The 22,937-nt window shown below is 37.5% G+C and overlaps 1 protein-coding gene across 1 annotated transcript in view; it reads right to left on the bottom strand.

The window, feature by feature from the left end:
- trhr2 (thyrotropin releasing hormone receptor 2) overlaps positions 1-22,937 on the bottom strand; it is an 84,635-nt gene that overhangs the window by 50,362 nt on the left and 11,336 nt on the right. The window contains exons 2-3 of the mRNA XM_039762470.1: positions 10,618-11,152; positions 3,563-3,989 (exon numbers count right to left, since the gene is read on the bottom strand). Coding sequence (XP_039618404.1) covers positions 3,563-3,989; positions 10,618-10,997 — 807 coding nt within the window. The 5' untranslated portion in view covers positions 10,998-11,152. The remainder of the gene's footprint in view (positions 1-3,562; positions 3,990-10,617; positions 11,153-22,937) is intronic.

Here is a 22,937-nt window from a genome sequence, read left to right as displayed (position 1 = left end):
TATACTGGCAATTGATATGAAAAGTGTTTATTAAAATAATAATATCTACTCTAAATATCCACTTTTTTAGGCACACCTCCTTCATTGTTCACATTATAAGCTCAGCACAGTACTTTGATGCTCTCAGAGCAAGCAGTGAAGTGGTGCCTCACTTCCAGAAGATGCTGTCATGTGTGAACAAAGTGCGATCAAGTGAGATTAAGTTTTCCCACTTCTGGTATAAGCCTTGCAGAGCAAGATTTGATGGAGATGTACATTTAGTGATTAAAACATAAAGAAAAGCGAGTACAAATATTATCATGAGGAAAGTAGGTGTCATATTTGTTGCATATCCAAAGTACTTCAGCTAGCAGAAGGCCAATTCACTGGTTCAGTATCATTAACTGCCATTGCAAAGCTTGGAAATATGGCACAGTTGCTTAACAGCCAACATGAGTCTTTAAATATCCCCTTATTCATAGGAAGATTTTTGGTTTATGTAATAATATTTTAGCAAAAATACATGCACAGTTAGCATACAACTCGATGTCAGAAATATTGATTCTGCGACATGAGTAACATGAGATTTTTTTTCATAGATGTTTTTATATTGTTTGCTGTTGTTCAGCATTGGCTTCTATTGAAGCCTATTGTATTAAGAATTTTGTTTTCTCCATTCTTCATGAAAACTGAGCTTAGAAATTTTTCTCATCCATCACTACAAACAACACTCAGTAACAGATATAAAAATTGACATTTTTGAGTGGAGTATTCCTTTAAGATTTTGAACCCTTAACTGCTTCTTTCAGTCTTAACAACAGCATTTACAGTTTCATTCGTTTCATATTTTCTCAGTGAATGGCATGAAATGCAAATGACAACTCATCAACAGCTTGGTAGATAACTTGGTTCCATTTTTACTTGAATGCATTCATCGTGATCTATTTTCATCAAATGTGTGGAATGAAATAAGAGGAAAAGGATTCATGTCCAAGTATTAAAAGACTTATCAGCAATACAGTATAGACTGGAAGCACCTGCTCGCTCTAAGAACCCCTGCACAGAGCACAGTTAGTTTAACTGGAGCACTTTATGCAAGTGTCCTATACCTCCACAATAAAAATATAATACTTCCTTGATAGGTCTCCTATGTTCCTTCACACTAGTTACTTTCTTGGAAGACTCCATAGGAATTTCAGATTCTGTAATTTCAGCTGAAGGTCTAATTTATACTGGTTTCACCGCTATTTCTTCACTTTTTCTATATTATATGTGAGTGTCCAGTTTTATTGTATGTGAGTAACTAGTTTTAAAGGCCTGGCTAATTACTAATGCCATGCCATACCATGTGATCTTTTACCTCTTCAGACAGCCCATTTATTAAGGTTGAAATTAGTGCTGAAACATATGAGTTCAGGAATCCACAGCAACTGTAAGAATCACAGGAGTGGTGTTGAGGGTGTTTTATGTGATGTTCTTTGACAATATTGAATGAAACGGAAGTACTTGGAAGACCTAATATATGTTGTAAGGATTATTTTTTAATTAATTATTTTGCTCGTATATGCTTATAATTAGTAAAATAGAGTTTGCCCTATTAGACAAATGTTATAGCGGTCAGCAGAGATATTAAATGGTCTTTCCTTTCGGATAAAGGTCAATAGCTGGGTCATTGCACAAAATTCTTCTTTCCCCTTCCACAGTGTATTTAGGACAAAACCAAATTCAAAATCAAAGGGGGAGTAATATTCAAAGCTAGTGATATTTTCCGTTAAAGTTTCTTTTCTCTTTTACATGTCTGAGCACTGTGTGTTTTTGTACAGGTCCATCTGTTGTTTAGTGAAAGCACAGACTCTTCTGAGTTTCCTTCTTTTATATTGAAGTTATGCTGATTTTGCAGTCTGGCACCCATTAAAAAACATGGTTACAAAATGAAGAACAATAAGAAATAAAATTAGTAACAGGACACTGTTGACCTAGTCCTTCCTTTAAGAATTCATCAGGCTACACAATTATGAGAAATTATTTCATCCTTAGAAGAAGTTGTAAGGATGAAATAAATAATTTCTCATAATTGTGTCCTATAAGATCTCACCTGGGGACACCACTTACATTAGCAAGACAACTCTTTGACTACTTGCTGGAGACAACCATTCTCTGATTTGTACTGGTGGGGTTCATCCAGTGGTGGGACCCCAAACTCAGGCCACAATTTTCTTTTGGTCTGCCATTACTCAGCTTCAAAGCATAATTTGGAGTGTGAGAGACTATGATAACACTGGAAATTATAAAAACAATGCAATCATGGCAAGCAATACAAAGAAATATTTTTTCTTGACTTTCAAGCTTGGGAAATGGATACACTGTGTGAGTAATGGTGAATAATTTAGTTTAGGAGCTTCTATTTAGATACCAGAAGGATTTTTTAAATTTTTTTTAAATATCGGAACCTAAAAAATAAATATTTTCCTAGGATGAATGAAGTAACAGAGATGAGAGTAACATATGTAACAAATAAATAAAAGGCCATAGAAAACCCTTATAATGAAAGACTTAGTTAGGGAAAGAATGACAACAGTGCTCGTGTTGGTCAGTGATAGCAACTGCTTTCTCCTTGTACATTATTTTATGTATTTTATATATATTTTTGGTATTTATGAATTTAAATATTCCGTTGCAAATTAATATTGTACACCCAGCAATGCACATCAAACACTCATAGTGTAAAAATTACTTTTCATGATTTTTGCTGTCTCCAGGCTTTTCAGTGTAATTTACAAAGAATCTTGATATTCATTTTATTTTCTGAGTCTTATTAGGGTCACGGATGCCCAGGGTCTATTTACACCCTGGGTAGCGTGCCAGACTATCACAGTGCACACTCCTGCACACAATTTACAATTGTTAATTAACCTGACAACAATCACCTAGCTGAGATTTAAATGCAGATTTGTGGAAATGTGAAGAAGCAGAATTAACTCTTTTCACTTTTTGCTCATTTTTAATCATTCACTTTGATCGGTGGCTTCTTAGTAGCATACCTAATAAAAGTTATCAATCCCTAACATCAAAACATGAATGTTTACTGTTCACATGTCATATCCTGTTGTTTTTCAATTTAATTAACTTAGCATTGTCAAAGCCACTAAATCCATTTCAAAGAAACAGGGGGCTGCAGACTAACCCTGTATTAGACAGCAGTCCATTGCAGATTCTCCCTCACAAACGCATATCTACCTTAAATTCTTATAAGATTTTAATTTAGAATTGCCATTTACTTTAACACTCACATCTTCAGGATGTGTTGAGGAGAACTGGAGCATCCAGAGATGAATCCATGCACACAATAAAATGCACAGATTATGTGGGTTTCAGAATGTTATATTATGCAGTTTAATTATTTTGTAATTTCTGAAACCATATTTATAGATAATCTACAGTTAAATGTTGTCTTTTTTACCTATTGTGTTTAAATACCATAAAATAAGGGGCACATCAATAAGAATTATTAAAGTTCTCTTTCATAAAGCAACCCCAATATTTTTTCAAAATCAAAGCATGCAAATTTTGTCTGGATACTCACCTGTTTCCTTGAAGAAAGAGCTCCTTTGGTTCGTGGTCGATTGCTGCCTTTGCTGCTTTCTGAATCCATTCTGCTTTTTTCCTTTACACTTTTATCTTTCCAGCGCTCTGTGGTGTTGGTGTCAGCTCGATTAGGAATAGGACCAAGGAAGAGGATCCTTGCAATAAGCCCATACAATACAATTGCCCCAAGTAATGGGGTCACATAAAAGATGGCAAAATCAATGAGATAAATGGGCAGGTAGAGATCTCGAGACACTTTGTAGCCACATTCCACATTCATGTCTTTGTTTATGTTGATGTCTACCAGGAAAAACCATAACATGCAGTAGACTGATGTCACCACCCAAACAAAGGCGATGATTCGTTTGGCTCTGGACACGGTGCACACAGTTTGAGCCCGCATTGGATGACAGATAGCTATGTACCTTAAAAAATAAAGCATGATAAGCATAAACATGTAACAAAGCATAACTGATTTGACATAATCAACTTTTCCATTTTGGATTGGCACACATCATTTAAAATCCACAGCCTCAGAAGGTCTCATTACACAGCAAAATGTATCTTGTCTATAATCAGTGTTTCCCAAACTCGGTCCTGGGGACCCCCTGTCGCTGCAGGTTTTTGTCCCAAGCAGCTTCTGTTTTTAATTGAACTCCTGGGCTAATTAAGTGAGCTGATATTTCCCAAGTTCTGTGTTTAGGGAACAATATAGAAATTAGAAAACTAAGTTTGCTAAAAAAAATATTAAAATGTACCAAGTAGTTATATAGGAATAATGTATTTTTTTTCTTTTTAACAGAATTTTCATCTTGATTTTCATTCTACTTTTCAAGGTGTTCTAATTGTTTAATTAACCCATTATTTACTAATTAGTGGGTCTGACTCTAAAGTAGTTGCAGCCTTTGATTATTCAATGTTGTTTGCCTGGGTGTCTGCTCTGCTCATTTTAAATTGTCATTAATAAGATACAACGAAGGGAGAAAGACTGCACAAAGAAAGGGCAAAGTATAATGAAAACAACAAAAGAGAGTTAAGCATTTAAATTTATAGCAAAAGCAGAAATATTTATAAATTTAAAAATTATGCTGCTGTGATTTTCTGACTGTAGAATAAAAGAAAAAAAAAATATCAGCTAATTAAATGAGATCAGTGTTATCAGGTGTTGTCACTGATTAGGAATCTGGTTGGAACAAAAACCTGCAGGCACAGGGGGTCCCCAGGACCGAGTTTGGGAAACATTATATAATCTACTCACTTTCATTCAAATATCTTTAGAATTGCTTTTACAAATGTAAGGGAAAAACTATATAATCAGCTGTTCTTTTGCACAAAATGACATTCCTAGAAAAATCGCAATAAAAGCACAAACATATATAGTATGTCTTCCATAACACTCAAGTAAAAGAAATCAAAGCAGACTCATTAAAAATAATTTTATGGAAAACCAAAATGGTTGACTTGACACTTTGGCACAGTGCAGCCAACCCAATAGTCCAAGCTTGATAAATACTACTCTGTTTTTTTCCAACATCCCAAAGAAGGTTAAACTGTGTCTCTAAATTGATGTGGCGTGAGTGAGTGTGAGTGTGTAAATGAGTGTGCACTGTAGTGGACTGATGTTCTGCTCAGGGCTGATTCCAGGCTTGTACCCAAAGCGACTGGGATTGATATGTATTCCACATGGCCCTGTGCTGGACAAAGCAAATCAATAATGTAGACAGCTATACAGCAAATGGTCAGTTTTGAAACAATCTAATTGTGGAGGCATTTCTTACATCAAGCATCTCAATTGAGATGGTTGGAAGGAAGGATCAGTGGGTCTATTCAATATTTTCTTTATTCTCAGCATTTGTGTTTTCTAAATTAATGGTTTAACTCATTTAGTGAATAGATCTGCAACATTCTGAATGACAATGAACATTTAAACAAATATGAAGCAAGTCATTTTAACAAGTATGACTGTGAATTGAGGTTATTTTTTTAAAGCACTGCATTTCACTCTCACTTTCTGCAGTCTCCTAGATGCAACTACTGGGATCTGTCCAAATTGAAATTAACCACTTCTCACCCCAGTTAGTATAATTTGTGGATCATACAGTGGTGATAAAGAAGGCAGTTATGCAGAACAATTACCTGTGTACATTTTTTCAGTTATAGTTAAATTAGCACTGTCTTTTCCCTCTGTAGCTCCATATCAATACTATTAAATGTCCATTTGACACTGGTAACTATTTTATGTTCTCAAAGAGGAATGCAGCAGTTCTTTATTTTAACACAGTGTATGACATCCTATTTTGCAGTTGCCATTATCTTACCTATGCATGTGGGGATATTTAGAACTTAATGGCAATAAAAATGCTATCCCCAAATAGCAATTCCCACATCTGAGATTCAAGAACATTCAATATTTATTTGGTTATTATGTATTTTGTTAAAAGTTCTGGGGTTCATCATGTGGGGGGGGGTGCTGCAACATGCTACCAATGTATGCTCCCAACCTGTCTCCTCTGTAGTTTTTAATCTAGTCTAGTCTTATTCATGCAAGCTTCATAAATATAAGCAGCCAACCTCAGTCATTGGCTCCTGTTTCAAAAACGTGGGTTCTTAAAGCTCACAGATATACACAAGCAATGTAAACAAAAAAATTCAAACACAGTGGCACTTTGTGGAGTAAGAAAATTTAGATACTTCCACAGTATCATCAAATTAAAAAAGAAACACACTTGCTAAATGATCATAAAACCCATTACATTTCTAATAGTTAATATTGTAATTCTTGGCTTACACAGCATAGGCATTTATAGTCATGGCAGGATACAGAACTTAACTTTGATCCTTTATAGATGATACTAGCTGTGCTGCGCATTTAAGACGGTTTGAAATCTAAATAAAGTAAAGTAGACCTCAGCGTTAACATTTGCAGTGCATCATGCAATGCATGTGCCTCTGTTATATGCCATTTTCATGGGATTCTTAAGCAGTGTTAATGTTTGTGATGCGCCATCTACTGGAATAACAGATGCAATGCATTTTATTATTAAAATGTAATGTGCCATCTGTTGGAATGGCAGAGACATAGCAATCGGACAGACACAGACAGACCCACAGACACTTATCCTTTTATTAAGATGGATTGTTTAATATTTTATTAATGTAATATATGAACATACTGTAGAACAGGAAAAATACATGCTCAAATTTTTGATGCCCTAACCTACTTGCCAACCCTGAACACATTTTTTTTATTTTTTTATTTAAAGAGATTGACAGGGGAATGATATTGTTTTATTTTAAAGCCTAAGGGACAAAATAAAACTTGGGAGTACATAATTTTTCCTTTTCATCATGATCATGCTTCAACTTTTGGGTGATACTTAAAGGTTAGGTAGATTATAATACACTGCCCTCTCATGTCTACATTACATTAATAATTTTTGCTTTGGTAACACTTTAGTTTAGGTACTGCAAAATGAATCTATTACTCATTTACTCTTATGTATCAAGACCTTAACAAAGGCTTCTTCTTAACACTTATAAAATATTTGTAGATGGGTTATTCATCTCTGTGCAGTGTGATATATTGACATGATGGTAAAATTACACTCACCAATTCAGTTCTCCTAGAAATCTACCTACTCTGATAGTTGATTCATAAAATTATTATGAAACATTCACTTCCATCAGATTTCAGCCTCATTGTGGTCGAGAGACATTGTGCTCTGACAGTACTGCACCCTTAGAAAAATGGAAAAATTCCCCAGGCTGCCTCTGGCACATGAACAGAGGGAAAGAGTATGTTCCATAAGGATTTATGTTAAAAAAAACAAATGATAGGAGGACAGAATATTCAAAATCAAGTGAAAGCCAACCATTAGCACCCTTAAGAGTGGAATAGCAAAGACAATGTGCACGAGTAACCTCATACAGTGCCTCTGGAAAGTATTCACAGCGCATCACTTTTTCCACATTTTGTTATGTTACAGCCTTATTCCAAAATGGATTAAATTCATTTTTTTTCCTCAGAATTCTACACACAACACCCCATAATGACAACGTGAAAAAAGTTTACTTGAGGTTTTTGCAAATGTATTAAAAATAAAAAAATCGAGAAAGCACATGTACATAAATATTCACAGCCTTTGCCATGAAGCTCAAAATTGAGCTCAGGTGCATCCTGTTTCCCCTGATCATCCTTGAGATGTTTCTGCAGCTTAATTGGAGTCCACCTGTGGTAAATTCAGTTGATTGGATATGATTTGGAGAGGCACACACCTGTCTATATAAGGTCCCACAGTTGACAGTTTATGTCAGAGCACAAACCAAGCATGAAGTCAAAGGAATTGTTTGTAGACCTGCGAGACAGGATTGTCTCGAGGCACAAATCTGGGGAAAGTTACAGAAAAATTTCTGCTGCTTTGAAGGTTCCAATGAACACATTGACCTCCATCATCCATAAGTGGAAGAAGTTTGAAACCATCAGGACTCTTCCTAGAGCTGGCCAGCCATCTAAACTGGGCGATCGCCGGGAGAAGGGCCTTAGTCAGGGAGGTCACCAAGAACCCGATGGTCACTCTGTCAGAGCTCCAGAGGTCCTCTGTTGAGAGAGGAGAACCTTCCAGAAGGACAACTATTTCTGCAGCAATCCACCAATCAGGCCTGTATGATAGAGTGGCCAGATGGAAGCCACTCCTTAGTAAAAGGCAGCCCACCTGGAGTTTGCCAAAAGGCACCTGAATGACTCTCAGACCATGAGAAACAAAATTATCTGGTCTGATGAGACAAAGATTGAACTCTTTGGTGTGAATGCCAGGCGTCACGTTTGGAGGAAACCAGGCACCGCTCATCACCAGGCCAATACCATCACTACAGTGAAGCATGGTGGCAGCATCATGCTGTGGGGATGTTTTTCAGCGGCAGGAACTGGGAGACTAGTCAGGATAAAGGGAAAGATGACTGCAGCTATGTACAGAGACATCCTCAATGAAAACCTGCTCCAGAGCGCTCTTGACCTCAGACTGGGGCGACGGTTCATCTTTCAGCAGGACAACGACCCTAAGCAGAGAGCCAAGATATCAAAGGAGTGGCTTCAGGACAACTCTGTGAATGTCCTTGAGTGGCCCAACCAGAGCCCAGACTTGAATCCGATTGAACATCTCTGGAGAGATCCTAAAATGGCTGTGCACCGACGCTTCCCATCCAACCTTTTGGAGCTTGAGACGTGCTGCAAAGAGGAATGGGCAAAACTGGCCAAGGATAGGTGTGCCAAGCTTGTGGCATCATATTCAAAAAGACTTGAGGCTGTAATTGCTGTCAAAGGTGCATCGACAAAGTATTGAGCAAAGACTGTAAATACTTATGTACATGTGATTTCTCAGTTTTTTTATTTTTAATAAATTTGCAAAAACCTAAAGTAAACATTTTTCACATTGTCATTATGGGGTGTTGTGTGTAGAATTCTGAGTAAAAAAATAAATTTAATCCATTTTGGAATAAGGCTGTAACATATCAAAAGGTGGAAAAAGTGATGCGCTGTGAATACTTTCCGGATGCACTGTATTTGTGCAGCTTTAGAACTAGCAGTCCCCCAACTACTGGACTCCCACTGAATCACTCCTGATTAGTCCCAATGTATTTTTCTTTGGGGATCCTCATTACTGCCAGGCACTGGAAATCTTATGCCTCTGCTGAATCTTGGACTATTTTCATTATAATCTGGCCAGGGCTCCATATTGATGTTTATGGGTGTCAGATCTTTTTAATTTCATTTTGGTATTTGGAGTTCTACTAAAATCTGCATCACAGATGGAGACTGTTAATTGTAGTGTAAAAGAAACTCCAAATTTGTTAAACATGTTAAGCTATTTTTTTCCTTTAATGCATGTTTGTAATCCTATTATACCAGTAATCACTTTTTATAGTGAGGAAGAGGAATTGTCTAGACTTAAAAAAAAAACTGTTTAAATGGAGCTCTGGTAATTATGCATTACATGAATGTCTGCAGAACAATTTGCCAGTTATAGAAGCTTGATATTATACAGTTAGATTAGACTAGTTTTCATTTTCCCTTCTGCATAATTAGATTTTTCAAAATCTTTTTATAGGTTTTACTGACTTGAATACTTAAACAGTTTTAAAAAATTTCAAACTCAAATAAAAATTTAACATTTTTCAGATTTCTTTTAGTACATCTAGCCCTCTATTTTGATATAAAGACACCTCAGCTTATCCTTTCAGTTTTAATAACACATCCATCTATCCAATGTTTAACTTGCTTAACTCGATTCACAGTCATTGGGGCTGAAGGATATCCAAATGGTACAACATTCCTTAACTTCATGAACCTTGCAGCTACATTGGGCAAAAAGCAGAAATCCATATTGGAGAGGGTATTGAACATCTCCTTACCTTCATTTCTGAATCTAGTTATTCCAGTTTAGGGTTGGGGAAGGAAGAGTATGTCTTTGCAGCATGTGACAAATACAGGAACCAGTCTAAGATGAAATGGCAGCCCAGTGGAGAGCACTCCCACATATACAGCACACACATTCTTGTATACTTTCATCCTTTAACCCACCACACATCTTTGGGATGTCAGAAGAAAAGCAGAAAACTCTGAGAAAAATCTGTTCAAATATAGAAAAGTGAAAATTTCACACCAGAGTGACCAGATCAGGATTGCAATTTAGTCTCCTAGAGCAGAGAGGAAATACCACTTACCACTCTGCCAGGATGTGAGAACTTTCATACAAATGGTAAAGAGTCACACTGGGTCAGTTTTAATTAACAAGGCAACCAGACTGCTTTATGTACAATAGGAGAAATCCTGTGTGACTTCCACATGGGGACAACATATAAACAACATGCAGAAGAAACTGGCCTGTGACTCCAGAGTGCACTTCTACTGGCCCTATAATGTATTGTTAGTATTAATTTGCATTTAAGGGCAGCTTCTATTTACAGGAGTTTGAATCTCTGATTTGCATTTTATTGGATTCCAAGAAGCTGCATCCCATAAATCTTCCATTTTTAAACCTTTTTCTTTCAACTTACCTTTCAACTGTAAAAGCTGTGATTGAGCAGGAGGATACATTTATTCCAAGGTACTGAAAATACGTAATGCCAAGGCAGCCAGCATGCCCATAAATCCAAGTTCCTGCTAAACTCTCAGAGACGTTAGGTAGCCCTGCTGCCACCAAAACCATGAGATCTGCCACAGCCAAACTCACAAGATAGCAGTTGGTTGGGGTCCTCATATGGCGAGTAGTCAAAACCACTAGGACCACCATTATGTTTCCGATAATTCCCATTCCACATATCAACAAAACCAAAAACACAGAGACTGTTTTATATTCTATTGACCTGAACACAAGGTCTGCACTGTTAATCAGTGATATGTTGGTTGGTGTTTCAAATTTACTGCTGTTATCCATCTTTATTTTTTTCTTAAAGAAACGGAAAGAATATTTAACACTGTTTCACATCTGCAATGGGGTCAGAGTTGTTCATGTTCTTCTTTTCAGTTGTCTTCTACTTTTATTGCTTTCTTTTGAATCTCCAAATGTAGGGCTGGTGTGTTTCATTATCCCTGAAACAGAAAAAAGTAATATAAACATTTCGCAATTTACTGTATTTTACTGTAGGTAGTGCAAAAATGCACATATTACTCATTTACTCTTATGTAACAAGATCCCTTAACATGCACACGTACCGCTCCCGGTACATAACGACGATTGGACGACGTCACAATCATGTCACAGCCATGTGTGCATGCCCCTCTGTCATGCACCTCGACATACTACACATCAAATGAAAATTCAGAGTCTCGTCTTTCCGATGATATAAACCATTTTGACACACAACAACCACAGCACTGACACTAAATCCTTTTTTACAGAGAAGTAAATACTTTTAAGAGCTGACTTTTCCTACCTTTGACTACCTTTGAAGGCTCTCTGCAAGTCAAACATCAATATTTCCGAGCAATATTGATCTCAATCTGTCCGTAAGGCTCCAGGGAATATAATCAGGTAAAACGATTAGGTCCAAAACACACGATAGATCCTCAAAGGGACAAAAACTCCAGAAAATGTTTTTTAACTCGAGACTAGCGCCGACATTTTTTTTTCATTTCTATTGGTCATATCAGACGTAATTTGTTTCTGTCGGCAATAACCATGCTAAAGCATGTTACATGGAAGTGTTAGCTTCTGCTTGACACCTAAGTTGGCCAATTAGCCAACGAGTGTCACAGACAGCTGAACGATGACGCACAACTCCAAACCCTGGTAGAATCTACCAGTTTGATTGGACGCTGTGAGTGACACTCCAAACTTACAGCCAATGAGCAGCTGAGCACGCCGATATGTAACTTGCCATACCAACTTGTAAACAAAACCGATCGGAGCTGCGCAAAGCTGGCATTTATGCCAGTCTGCAGACTTGGTGCGTGGTTGTTTATTGTGATTTCACCTAGTTTTTTCGCATTTTAAATATGGATAAAAGTACAGATAAACATAAATACACTCTCGATTAAGTAATAGAGGCATGTACGCGGCGTGAAAGTGATCAATCGGACCAGAAGACGTCTAATGGCAGAGAGCGACATGTGGCTTTCTTCCTGCTGAGGATTGCTACAATCAGTGGCACGTGGAAAAACGCTGAGCTGTATTGTAACAGTTTGTAAAAAAATGTATATAGTTTGTGTGCATTTTATTAAAAAAAGTAAAAAATAAAATATATATATATATTTTTAGCCCATAAGACTTGTTTTGACTATTTTTATATTGAAATGTGTATTTTTTATTGTTTTTATTATGGAATATGAATTTCCATAACTAATAGAGTGACACTGTGTGTAGATATAGATTCCGTTAGGTGTAAGCTTTCAGTAGAGCCCTCATTGATATATGTGGGTTGAAGCATTCAAAAGTTATTACACTTTTTCCATACGTTCCAAAATGTGGATAATGGATAAACCATAGGTCCCTCTAAAAAGCACCTGGACATGCCCACATAAAAACTGGTGTAAAAATGTCATTTTTACAGGTATTCTTTTCAAATTTGAAATGTGAGTAGTCAACAAGTTATTCTGTTGGTACATAGTTTGTTTCTGTCCCCACCTACCTACTGCAGCTATAGAGGCCTTTATTTTCACAAAAAAAACTTAGGCGAGAACAAAAAAATTCATTTTTTCTGTGAGTTCTAATGTGCATAACTTTTGATCAGTCACACCTACAGTGATTCTGACTACTAAGGGTGAAACTAGAGAATGTTACCTTTACAAAGAGACCAAACATGTGTTTATACTCCAGATAGTTCAATAACAGCAATGATTCTAATTTGGAGAGGTCAAATTACAAGCGATTTAGCAAAAATTACCCCGCTTGATAAGGGGTTTTAACAAAGGCTTCTTTTGATCTTCATTCTACTTATTGTGGACGCTAAGGGTCACTGTTGCCCCTTAAACCCAACAGACAGACACACAGGACACAAGTTAAAAGCACCCAGAAGATATTTATTAAATATTTTTTCTTCCACAGTGCTCCCAAAACACCACAGACAGCAATACACAATCAATAAATACAGTAATAATCACTGTTCTCTCCTCCACACCTCCCAGCAAGCTTTGCCCGCCAACCACCCAACTCTGGCTCGCCTGCTGGGTCTTCAGCAGTCCTTTAAATATTCCTTGACCCAAAAGTGCTTCTGTTCTTCCTCCCACGTGACTTGCCAGCACTTCCGGGTCAGATGGAGGACTTGAGTTTTCTTCAGCCAAGAAGTACTTTGGAGCTTCCGTCCTCTTGACTTGGGAGTACTTCTGGGCTATGGATGAAACACAACTCCTTTCAAGCAGGGCTGTGGTATTACGCCACATGTCCCATGGTGCCCTGCGGGAATCTGGGGCACTGCTGCAGTCCAGGGGAGCTGCCATCTACCATCTTGGGGGAGGTAGTGTCCTACAAAAGCTGCCTTCCCCCTTCCTTAATAATAATAATAATTCTTTGCATTTATATAGCATTTATATATACTAATCAAAGTGCTCAGCAATTGCAGGTTAAGGGCCTTGCTCAAGGGCCCAACAGAGCAGAGTCCCTATTGGCATTTATGGGATTTGAACCGGCAACCTTCCAATTGCCAGTACAGATCTTCCATGTCTCTTAAATTATAAAACATCATCTCTTTGCATAGGTCATATTGACATGATGGTAAAATGAATTTTTAATATGACAGTTTCCCAGGTCTTATACTAAATATGTGATATCAAGAGAAATGAGTTTCAGTTAAGTCACCTCAGACCAGTCCTAGGTGAAGTTTTATTAATAGGGTACATTGAAGAGATTAATAAATAGCTTACTGATGCTTTTTATGTGTTATGAAGACCCAAAGAAGTGTATTTTTACATGGTAGTAAATGAATAAGAGATACATTTTACAGTACCCATACTAAAGTGCTACCCAACATTTTCAAAAACAGTTAAATGTGTACCAATTAATATGCAATACTGTAGAATAAAGGTTGAAATTGGCGTAGCCTTGAAGTTGTGGAAATACTGGTCTCCTTGCTGATTAGGCAGTAAGGCAGCAGATAGGATAGAAAGACAGCTGAGATCTTTGGATTTAAGATGACGTATGGTGGTCTTTAAAAGGCAGCAATGAGGACAGTGAGGCAGACAGATGGTGTGGGCTGTATGTATTAAACGTTGCAGGTATATGAGGTAGCTGTTTAATTTGGCCGTGGCTTTGTGTGATTTTTGTCTTTGATATTAGGTGAAGTGTCTTACAGGTGTCATACTTGGTGCTGTTTCCTTTTAGAGGATAATGACTGAACTTACAGTAAGTAAATATGCAAATACAAGTTACAGTAAATCAAACACAAACATAAAAACATCAATACAAGATTAAAAAAAAACACCCATCTCATGCTGCCCACCCAACAGCCCCAAGTGGGTGAATATTTTATTAGTGCATTTATGGCCTTTTTATTACAGGGACTAAAGCCAGTGAGAAATATGTTTTTTTATTTGGAGTATGTAGTTGTTGGCCACAGTCTTCCATATTTAAATACTTTATAAATAGGAGCTGATGTCTTTCTGCTTGTCAGATGAGGTCAATAATCCAGCATTTTAGCTGAATCTTGAGCCCCTTCTTTTTATAGAAGGGGTTATTGGTGTGGTTGGGTCTCCAAGGGTTTTAAATGTGGATGGTTTAGATTTTTATCGTTCAATATATAAAAATATTTAGGCTTTTGTTTAATACTGTTCATTTACTGTGTAGCACTTATGAGAAACAAAATGTAATATTTTTATCTTTTCTGAATGAATCCTATTAACTCTACAACAGGACTGTGATTAATTTTTGTGTAAAGTTTTAAACCACTTCTAGTTGACAGCAGTAATGGGATCTGTTGTATTACTAACACTTCTTCTGGTCCTGTATTACCTCTTTTAGAGTTGGTGTAGTCACAGTGAAATTGTATATGACAGGGTTCTTTATATAACAAAACACTAAGATATGTGTGTTCAGTTCCTCAGAGCAATTTCGTTGGTCAGTTTGACTTTTAGAACATTAGAACACTCTAGATGAGAACAGGCCATTCAGCCCAACAAAGCTCGCCAGTCCTATCCACTTAATTCTTCTAAAAAAACATCAAGTCTAGTTATGAAAGTTCCTAAAGTCTTACTGTCTACCACGCTTCTTGGTACATTATTCCAAGTGTCTAAGGTTCTCCGTGTAAAGAAAAACTTCCTAATGTCTGTGTGAACTTTACACTTAACGAGTTTCCAACTTTGTCCCCGTGTTGGTGACAACGAAAGAGGAAGTGTGAGTGTGACATACATGAAGGGGTGTAAAGGCATATGAAGCTCACTGACAGAGTTGGCTTCAAAGAGGGCAAGTAAAAAACAGGACAGAAGCTGAGAAAGGTGCCTCGTTAATAATGACAGTCTGAGAAGAAGGTTTTATGGGAACACACTTAAGACACAGAGTACCGGTGAAGAAGCATTCACCCATATGAATACAGAAGAAAGGCACTGAAGGTCAAGAGATAGCAAATACAGGTAAAATTCCATTACAACAAAATTTTCATTACAACAAAGTATTTTTATGGTCCCAACAGTTTCGCGAGTCTATAGAAATCTTGTTACTACAAAGTACATTCAGCAGATAATTTCATTACAACGAAGATTGAAGTGCCCAAAAGACCTTGAAATGCCTGAATGAATCATCCACAGAGCAGATAGTTCCATGGCTGCAGCACAGTTGTGCACAACGATCCCCCAAACAGAAACATTGTAATTTTTTTTTTCTTTCTAGGAACTTTCCTCTTACTGTTTTTTTGCTGTTTTTGTTTTTTTCGGTGGTTTTCAGTGATACCTTTTGCTTACTGCTCTTCAATATTTGAAAAACATCCATTGGAATTTAACTCATTGTCACCCTTTTAATAGAAACGGCAAACACGAAAAAACAATAACAGTTCATATTAGAAAAAAAAACTACAGTTTTGCAGCTCTCGCTTGCGGCAAAAAGAAAAAAGATGTTGCCAGTGAATTCAGAATTTCGCCAACAACGCTGTCAACTTTCTTGAAAGACTGAGCAAAAAAAGAAGAAAAATCTCGGGTTGCAAACATATTTGAACTGCTGCATTTGAAGATGTTGAAAAAGCAGTTTTTATGTGGTTCAGTGATGCTTGTTAAAGAAACATTCCTATTAATGCGGCAGTCATTCAAGAAAATATGAAGTTTCTAAACTCTCTTGGGACCTCCCCCAACTAGACAGCACGCTGAAGAGCATCCCGAAGTCCGATCTCCGCGTCTATGGAAGACTGTTTATCTGTTGCTGGGGCAACAGCAGGTTCAAAGCTATGCTGCATCTCTCCAGTAAAGCAAACAGAAAAGATATTGATGGGTGATACAAGGAACATTGTAAATGCAGGTAACAGGATTACTTGATCACTGATCTGGGCACGACCCTGCCTGACTGCTGTGTCTGTGTATAGCAGAGTGGCAGATCACGCTACAATAAATAAGTGTGCCGTTCCTGTTTCAAGCTGAATAAAGCTGGTTTTACTAAAGTACTGAGACTAAGCCTCGTGTTTTGGGGTACAAGACAGGGACTTATAGTGTGACGCCGATCTTTTATGATTTGCTTCTGTGTCGCTTCACTGCAGCTATGAGCCTGTTGTTGCCCTGCCTCGGCAGTGGACAAACAATCTTCCACAGATGCTGCAATCACGCTTCGGGACATACTTCAGCGTGTCATTCCTGTTGGGTAGGGGATGATTCGGCTTCTGATTGATAACTGTACTGCCCACAACATGCTTCCACATTTAGATAATGTTCGTGTTGAATTTCTCCCACCCAATTGCACATTAGTGCTTCAGCCATTGGATTTGGGCATCTTTTGCATCCTGAAAGTGTATTATCGCAAGGAAATGCTGAGAAAAATTCTCGTCAGCATAACTTATAGGCAGAAGGAGATATAAATTAAGGTGAAAGAAACGATTGAAATTGATTGCAAACTCCTGGGCGCAAGTTAAAGAAAGCACTATAGTAACAAATACAGAATCTCATTACAACAACATTTTGGTTACAACAAAATATTTTTTAGGTCCTTGGGAGTTCGTTGTAACAGAATTTTACCCTTCAGTTTTAATTATTCTGTTAGTTCTCTTTGACAGGTATCATGGCTAGTATAATATGCAGAATTAGAGTATACAAAACTGCATTTGAATGGAATGTCTTTCATAGTCATATCTCTTTGTTAATGATGGAGAATGTCATACCTGAACATGCTTCTTAGTCAACATGACTTCAAATAAAGCAGGGTTTCAGCTGTTCTTCCTGGAGAAAAGAGTGTGGGTAGCTTTTTTGATTTCTCTTAAATTACAGACTATGGTTATGATTGGAACATATGAGGAGCCCCAACCCCCCAGCTGTAAGGATTTCGTATCTGCTACTTTCAGCTAATTACATCATTTGATTGCACCTACTGTGAGCTCTGTTAATGCAGTGCAGAATAACCCTGAACCATTTTTTCTATTGTAGTCTTAATGATTAGTGCTACACCTTCTAGCCTCCTCTTTGGCAATTACATTGTAAACTTAGCTTGTTTCTCTGAGCTTTGTCTTTAAGATGGTCTGGAACAATGATCCTGAATGATTCCTTGTCCTTTCATCTCTGTTTCTTGACATCCACACTTCCTCGTTTTTTTGCCACTCAGATTCTTGGACTACTCTATGCTGGCAATGCTTCCATTAGCTGTTTTCTTACCTCTAGAGCTCATCTGGAATTCTTCTACCTGAGCTATTTGTCCCTTTCTACAACCATAGTATTCTTCTGCTTTGCTCTCTTTACTGGTAATTGCTGATAGTATATAGTTCAAGGCTGCTATCCCTATACAGCTCTTTTTCTCACTGCTTCCAGTCTAAGGTTTCTGTACATGCCATGACAAAAAACCTTTAGTAGCCTTTAAGCAAGCTGAATCTGTCCATCTCACTTTTCTAGCCTACCTGTGAAGGTAGCATTCCATGTCCATCTGAATTGCTTCCACTTTGTTGATGTTAATGTACCACTTAAAGACCCACCTTATTGCAAAGCACCTGAGGACTATTTAGGCTTGCTGCTCTTCTACAATTGTCTGGATATCTACAGGCTTACCCCAGTAAATGTCAACCATTTATACTTTTACTAGCTGTGTAAGCCCGTGCTGTAAAAAGCCTGGGGTCCTAGAAATGATAGAAGTCGTCAGAAAAAAAATTGAAATGTAGAGATGCCAGGTAATTGAAAGGAACTACTCTGGCCATCTCTCTCCTAGGAGGTTTTATTTTGCTGACAGGCTCGCATCACTTGTGCATTAGCAACGGGAGGAAAAGTAAAAGGGATACCGTTTTGCCGATGTTAGTGGCTAAGCGACTTTGTCTTTCTTCTGAGGTTTCGTTTTGCTGACGTGCTGGCCTTGTTTGTGTTATTAGCGGCTAAGCGAGTTTTTTGTTTCCTCAGAGGATTCCATCTCTCACTTCCGGGCCGGACAGACACACACACTTCCATTCGTAGACATTTATATATAAGATTAGACTATAGTACTGACCTAGTGCTGTACTTTAAAATGATATTCATCATAGATGTTAATTTAGTATTTTCTTTCAAAACACACACGTGATGATTATGAGTTGCCATGGGGAAAGGCATCTATTAAATAAAAAAATAATACATTTTTAAAAATTACTGAAAGTCATTTATCAGTTCATTAAGAGCACACCACTCCTGGACTACATTTAAAACAGCTCAGGGGCCTCTTGTATAAAACTTGCTTAATCTTCAATAAGCTACTTCTTACCCAACAGTTGTAGTTTATGAATCCTAAACTTGGTGTGGAAATTGGCTTAAACTTATGGAAAATTTCAACCATCTGTAAGTCCTATGCAAACTTTTTTGGCATTGGTATTTTAGTGACTCCAGTGGAAGGCAATAAAGTCAACAGAAAATATCATTTCATTGTGCAGTTCAATGATTTGTCAGTCACATTCTGATGTCCGCCCATCTATCAGTCCATCTATTTTCTAAACCCAGCTGTTAAAACCTGTAAAGCATTAGGGATGTGAGTGATGGCCATTGTAATGTAGGCTCCAATATAGCCCACAAGTCCAAAACAGCTCTGAAAGGTCTAAATCAACTTATAAATCAGCCTTCATCATGAAAAAAGGACACAAATACCATGAATGATATTTAAATCACAGAAATGTTGTGTTTTTAAGCTTGTTTGTCTAGATATTTTAATTGTGGCAAATTAAGAAATTTCTTATTTTAAGAAGCTGGAAAATGTACACATAGCATAACATTCAGGTATGACTTTGGCAACTGATTTGAAAGTTTGAGTGTTTTCTGTTATTTATTAATTTGCGTCATCAAAGAGACAGGTGTCACATTTTTTGTTTTTCAGATATTATGTCACAGTAGTATGTGTTGCTCAGAATGCCACACTGCTCTTTGTACAGGTAGGCATAAGTAGCAACGACACACACTACTGTTTCATTTATTCATGCTGACTACCAAGGATGTGTTTGCTGACTGGAGATTACCATCCCGTTGGGTAGAGGGGGGATCCCAGGGTGAGGGGGATTGGGATGGGATCCCAAAGGAGTTCAGAAACCTCACAATATGAAGAAGAAGAAAAGGATGATTCGGCTTCTGATTGATAACTGTGCTGACCACAATATGCTTCCACATTTAGATAATGTTCACGTTGAATTCCTCCCACCCAATTGCACAGCAGTGCTTCAGCCATTGGATTTGGGCATCATTCACACCCTGAAAGTGTATTATCACAAGGAAATGCTGTGAAAAATTCTCATCAGCATAACTTGTAGACAGAAGAATGCTATTAAAATGATTGCAGATGTCTGGGCGCAAGTTAAAGAAAGCACTATAGCTACAAATACAGAATCTCATTACAACGAAATTTTCATTACAACAAAATTTTTTTTAGGTCCCTGGAAATTTGTTGTAATGGATGGAACTGGATATGTATGTAATTCTTTAGGTACAAAACTTAACTTCCAGAATGAAGTTCTGAATGAAATGAATGGCATCCATTCGAGGAGCCAGAGTCGGGAGAAGGAGAACAAAATTTGCCAGAAAAGGAGTGGAGGCAGAAAAGAGAGACAGGAAGAGATAAAGAGAGAAAGAGAGAGAGAGAGAAGCCAAGAAGAGAAAAGACAAAAGGGGGTGTATCTTGTGCTCAATACAGTGCTTATTGTACTGTGCTGCTGTGGGGAGTGAGAGGAAGGCACTTCCCCAAGAAATAAACATATGGTGTGCTGAAACTTGTGTCTGTCTTTGTCAGGTTTGGGCAGCTGGTGCGTCCCCTACAGGGCACAATATATATATATAAAATGCAAAGTTGACTGACTCATTCATTTACTCTCACTCACTCACACACTTAATCATCAACAAAAACACTATTACCTGTTTAGTTAAAAGCTGAAATTTGGCAAAATGGTACATCTAGTGCACTAATTATCCTCTAAGATAGGACATATCAATATTTCAATATTTAGGGGTTAAAAAATACCCCAGTCAAAATAAATACCCCAAAATCTCAAAAACACTTTGATTGATTTAATTGAAACGTCTATGCTTTGCACTGTGCTTAGAGCATGCTTTGTGCAAACAAAGGATGGAGCAGAAGTGATTGATAGGCTGAACAGCAGCATTAACCAATAGGGTGGTTATGCAGGTAAATGACCACCTCAATAAACATGCTGTTCTTGATAAGTTTCAGTCTGGTTTTCGAACAAATCACAGCACAGAAACTGCACTCATTAAAGTAGTAAATGACTTGCGGGTAAATGCAGATAGAGGCCATTTATCTGTTCTCATCCTCTTAGATCTGAGTGCCGCATTTGATACCATTGATCACAATATTCTAAGAAATCGCCTTAGTCAATGGGTGGGCCTCTCTGGCAGTGTCTTAAATTGGTTTGAATCCTACCTGGCAGGTATAAAATTCTTTGTGAATTGTGGTAATTATAATTCAAAGACGCATGATATTCTATATGGTGTTCCACAAGGCTCTATCCTGGGTCCGCTGCTCTTTTCAATTTACATGCTTCCGTTAGGTCAGATTATCTTGGGGCACAACGTGAGCTACCACAACTATGCTGATAACACACAGCTGTATTTGTCAATATCCCCTGATGACCCAGACTCTGTTGTTTCACTAACACAATGTCTTACTTGTGTTTCTAAATGGATGAATAGTAATTTTCTCAAGCTAAATAAAGAAAAAACAGAAATTTTAGCGATTGGCAATAATGGATCTAATGAGGTTATTAGAAATAAACTTGATGCATTAGGATTAAAACCCAAGACGGAGGTAAAGAATTTAGGGGTAACTGTTGACTGTGACCTGAATTTTAAATTGCATATTAATCAGATCACTAGAACAGCATTTTTTCACTTAAGAAATATAGCAATAGTTAGACCTCTTATATCATTAAAAAATGCTGAGAAACTAGTTCACGCTTTTGTTTTCAGTTGACTAGATTACTGTAACACATTCCTCTCAGGACTACCCAAAAAAGACATATATCGTTTTGCAACTAGTGCAGAATGCAGCTGCTAAAATCCTAACTAGGAAAAGAAAATCCGAGCCAGTTTTGATGTCACTACACTGGTTACCTGTGTCATTCAGAATTATCTTTAAAATACTGCTTATGGTTTACAAAGCCTTAAATAATCTCACTCCATCTTATATATCGGAATGTCTGACACCTTATATTCCAAATCGTAACCTTAGATCTTCAAATGAGTGTCTGCTTAGAATTCCAAGAGCTAAACTTAAAAGAAGCGGTGAGGCAGACTTCTCCTGTTATGCACATACAATCTGGACTAGCCTGCCAATAGGAATTCACCAGGCTAATATTGTGGAGCACTTTAAAAAAACTGCTAAAAACACATTACTTTAACATGGTTTTCTCCTAACTTCATTTCAGTTTAATCCTGATGCTCTGTATATTCAATTAATTATCATTGCTATTCATGGTGGCTCCAAAATCCATACTAACCCCTACTCTCTCTTCTGTTCTTTTCCTGGTTTTCTGTGGTGGCAACCTGCACCACTACCACCTAATCAAAGCACCATGATGTTCCTACATTGATGGATTAAAGGCCAGAAATCCACATGACCATCATCATCAAGTCCTTCCATGAGAACCCTAAATACAATGAAGACTGCTAATTTATGTTAGGTAGAATGCCTAGAGGGGGCTGGGTGGTCTCATGGTCTGGAACCCCTGCAAATTTTATTTTTTCTCCAGCCGTCTGGAGTTTTTTTTTGTTTTTCCTGTCCTCCCTGGCCATCAGACCTTACTTTTATTCTGTTAATGATTTTTGTCTTATTTTTCTTATTTATTTATTTTGTCTTTTTTATAAATATATGTTGTTGTTGTTGGTTGAATGACTAAAGTATTGGCAGTATCTTGGACAAGAAGAAAGAGATATGATGACATTTATTATTTACACTCAAGTATAAAATGCCATGCCTGGGGTTTGTTCCTGCCTTGCGCCCTGTGCTGGCTGGATTGACTCCAGCAGACCCCTGTAACCCCGTATTAGGATATAGCAGGTTGGACAGTGTCAAAGTTACAAAGGTCAGTGGTTAGTAAACGTGCTATAAACCTCTATTGCTGGTGCCAGGTGCTGTGGCTGTGAGTAGATGTTATTTGCTAGAAGCAAAACAGAGAGAAGTAGAGACGGAATTGGTGTCCTCCAATCCAAGATCAGCCAGGAGCAATGCAGTGGCATCTGGTAGTGGATACAGACTTCAGTGGCTTAAGCCCCTGATCTTTTTCTCAGTTATATGCATGAAAATAGT

Source organism: Polypterus senegalus, chromosome 9, assembly GCF_016835505.1.
Source record: "Polypterus senegalus isolate Bchr_013 chromosome 9, ASM1683550v1, whole genome shotgun sequence".
NCBI classification, from domain to species: domain Eukaryota; kingdom Metazoa; phylum Chordata; class Cladistia; order Polypteriformes; family Polypteridae; genus Polypterus; species Polypterus senegalus.
The sequence above is the reverse complement of the archived record's forward strand: the minus strand, read 5'-3'. Positions and strand labels throughout refer to the sequence as shown.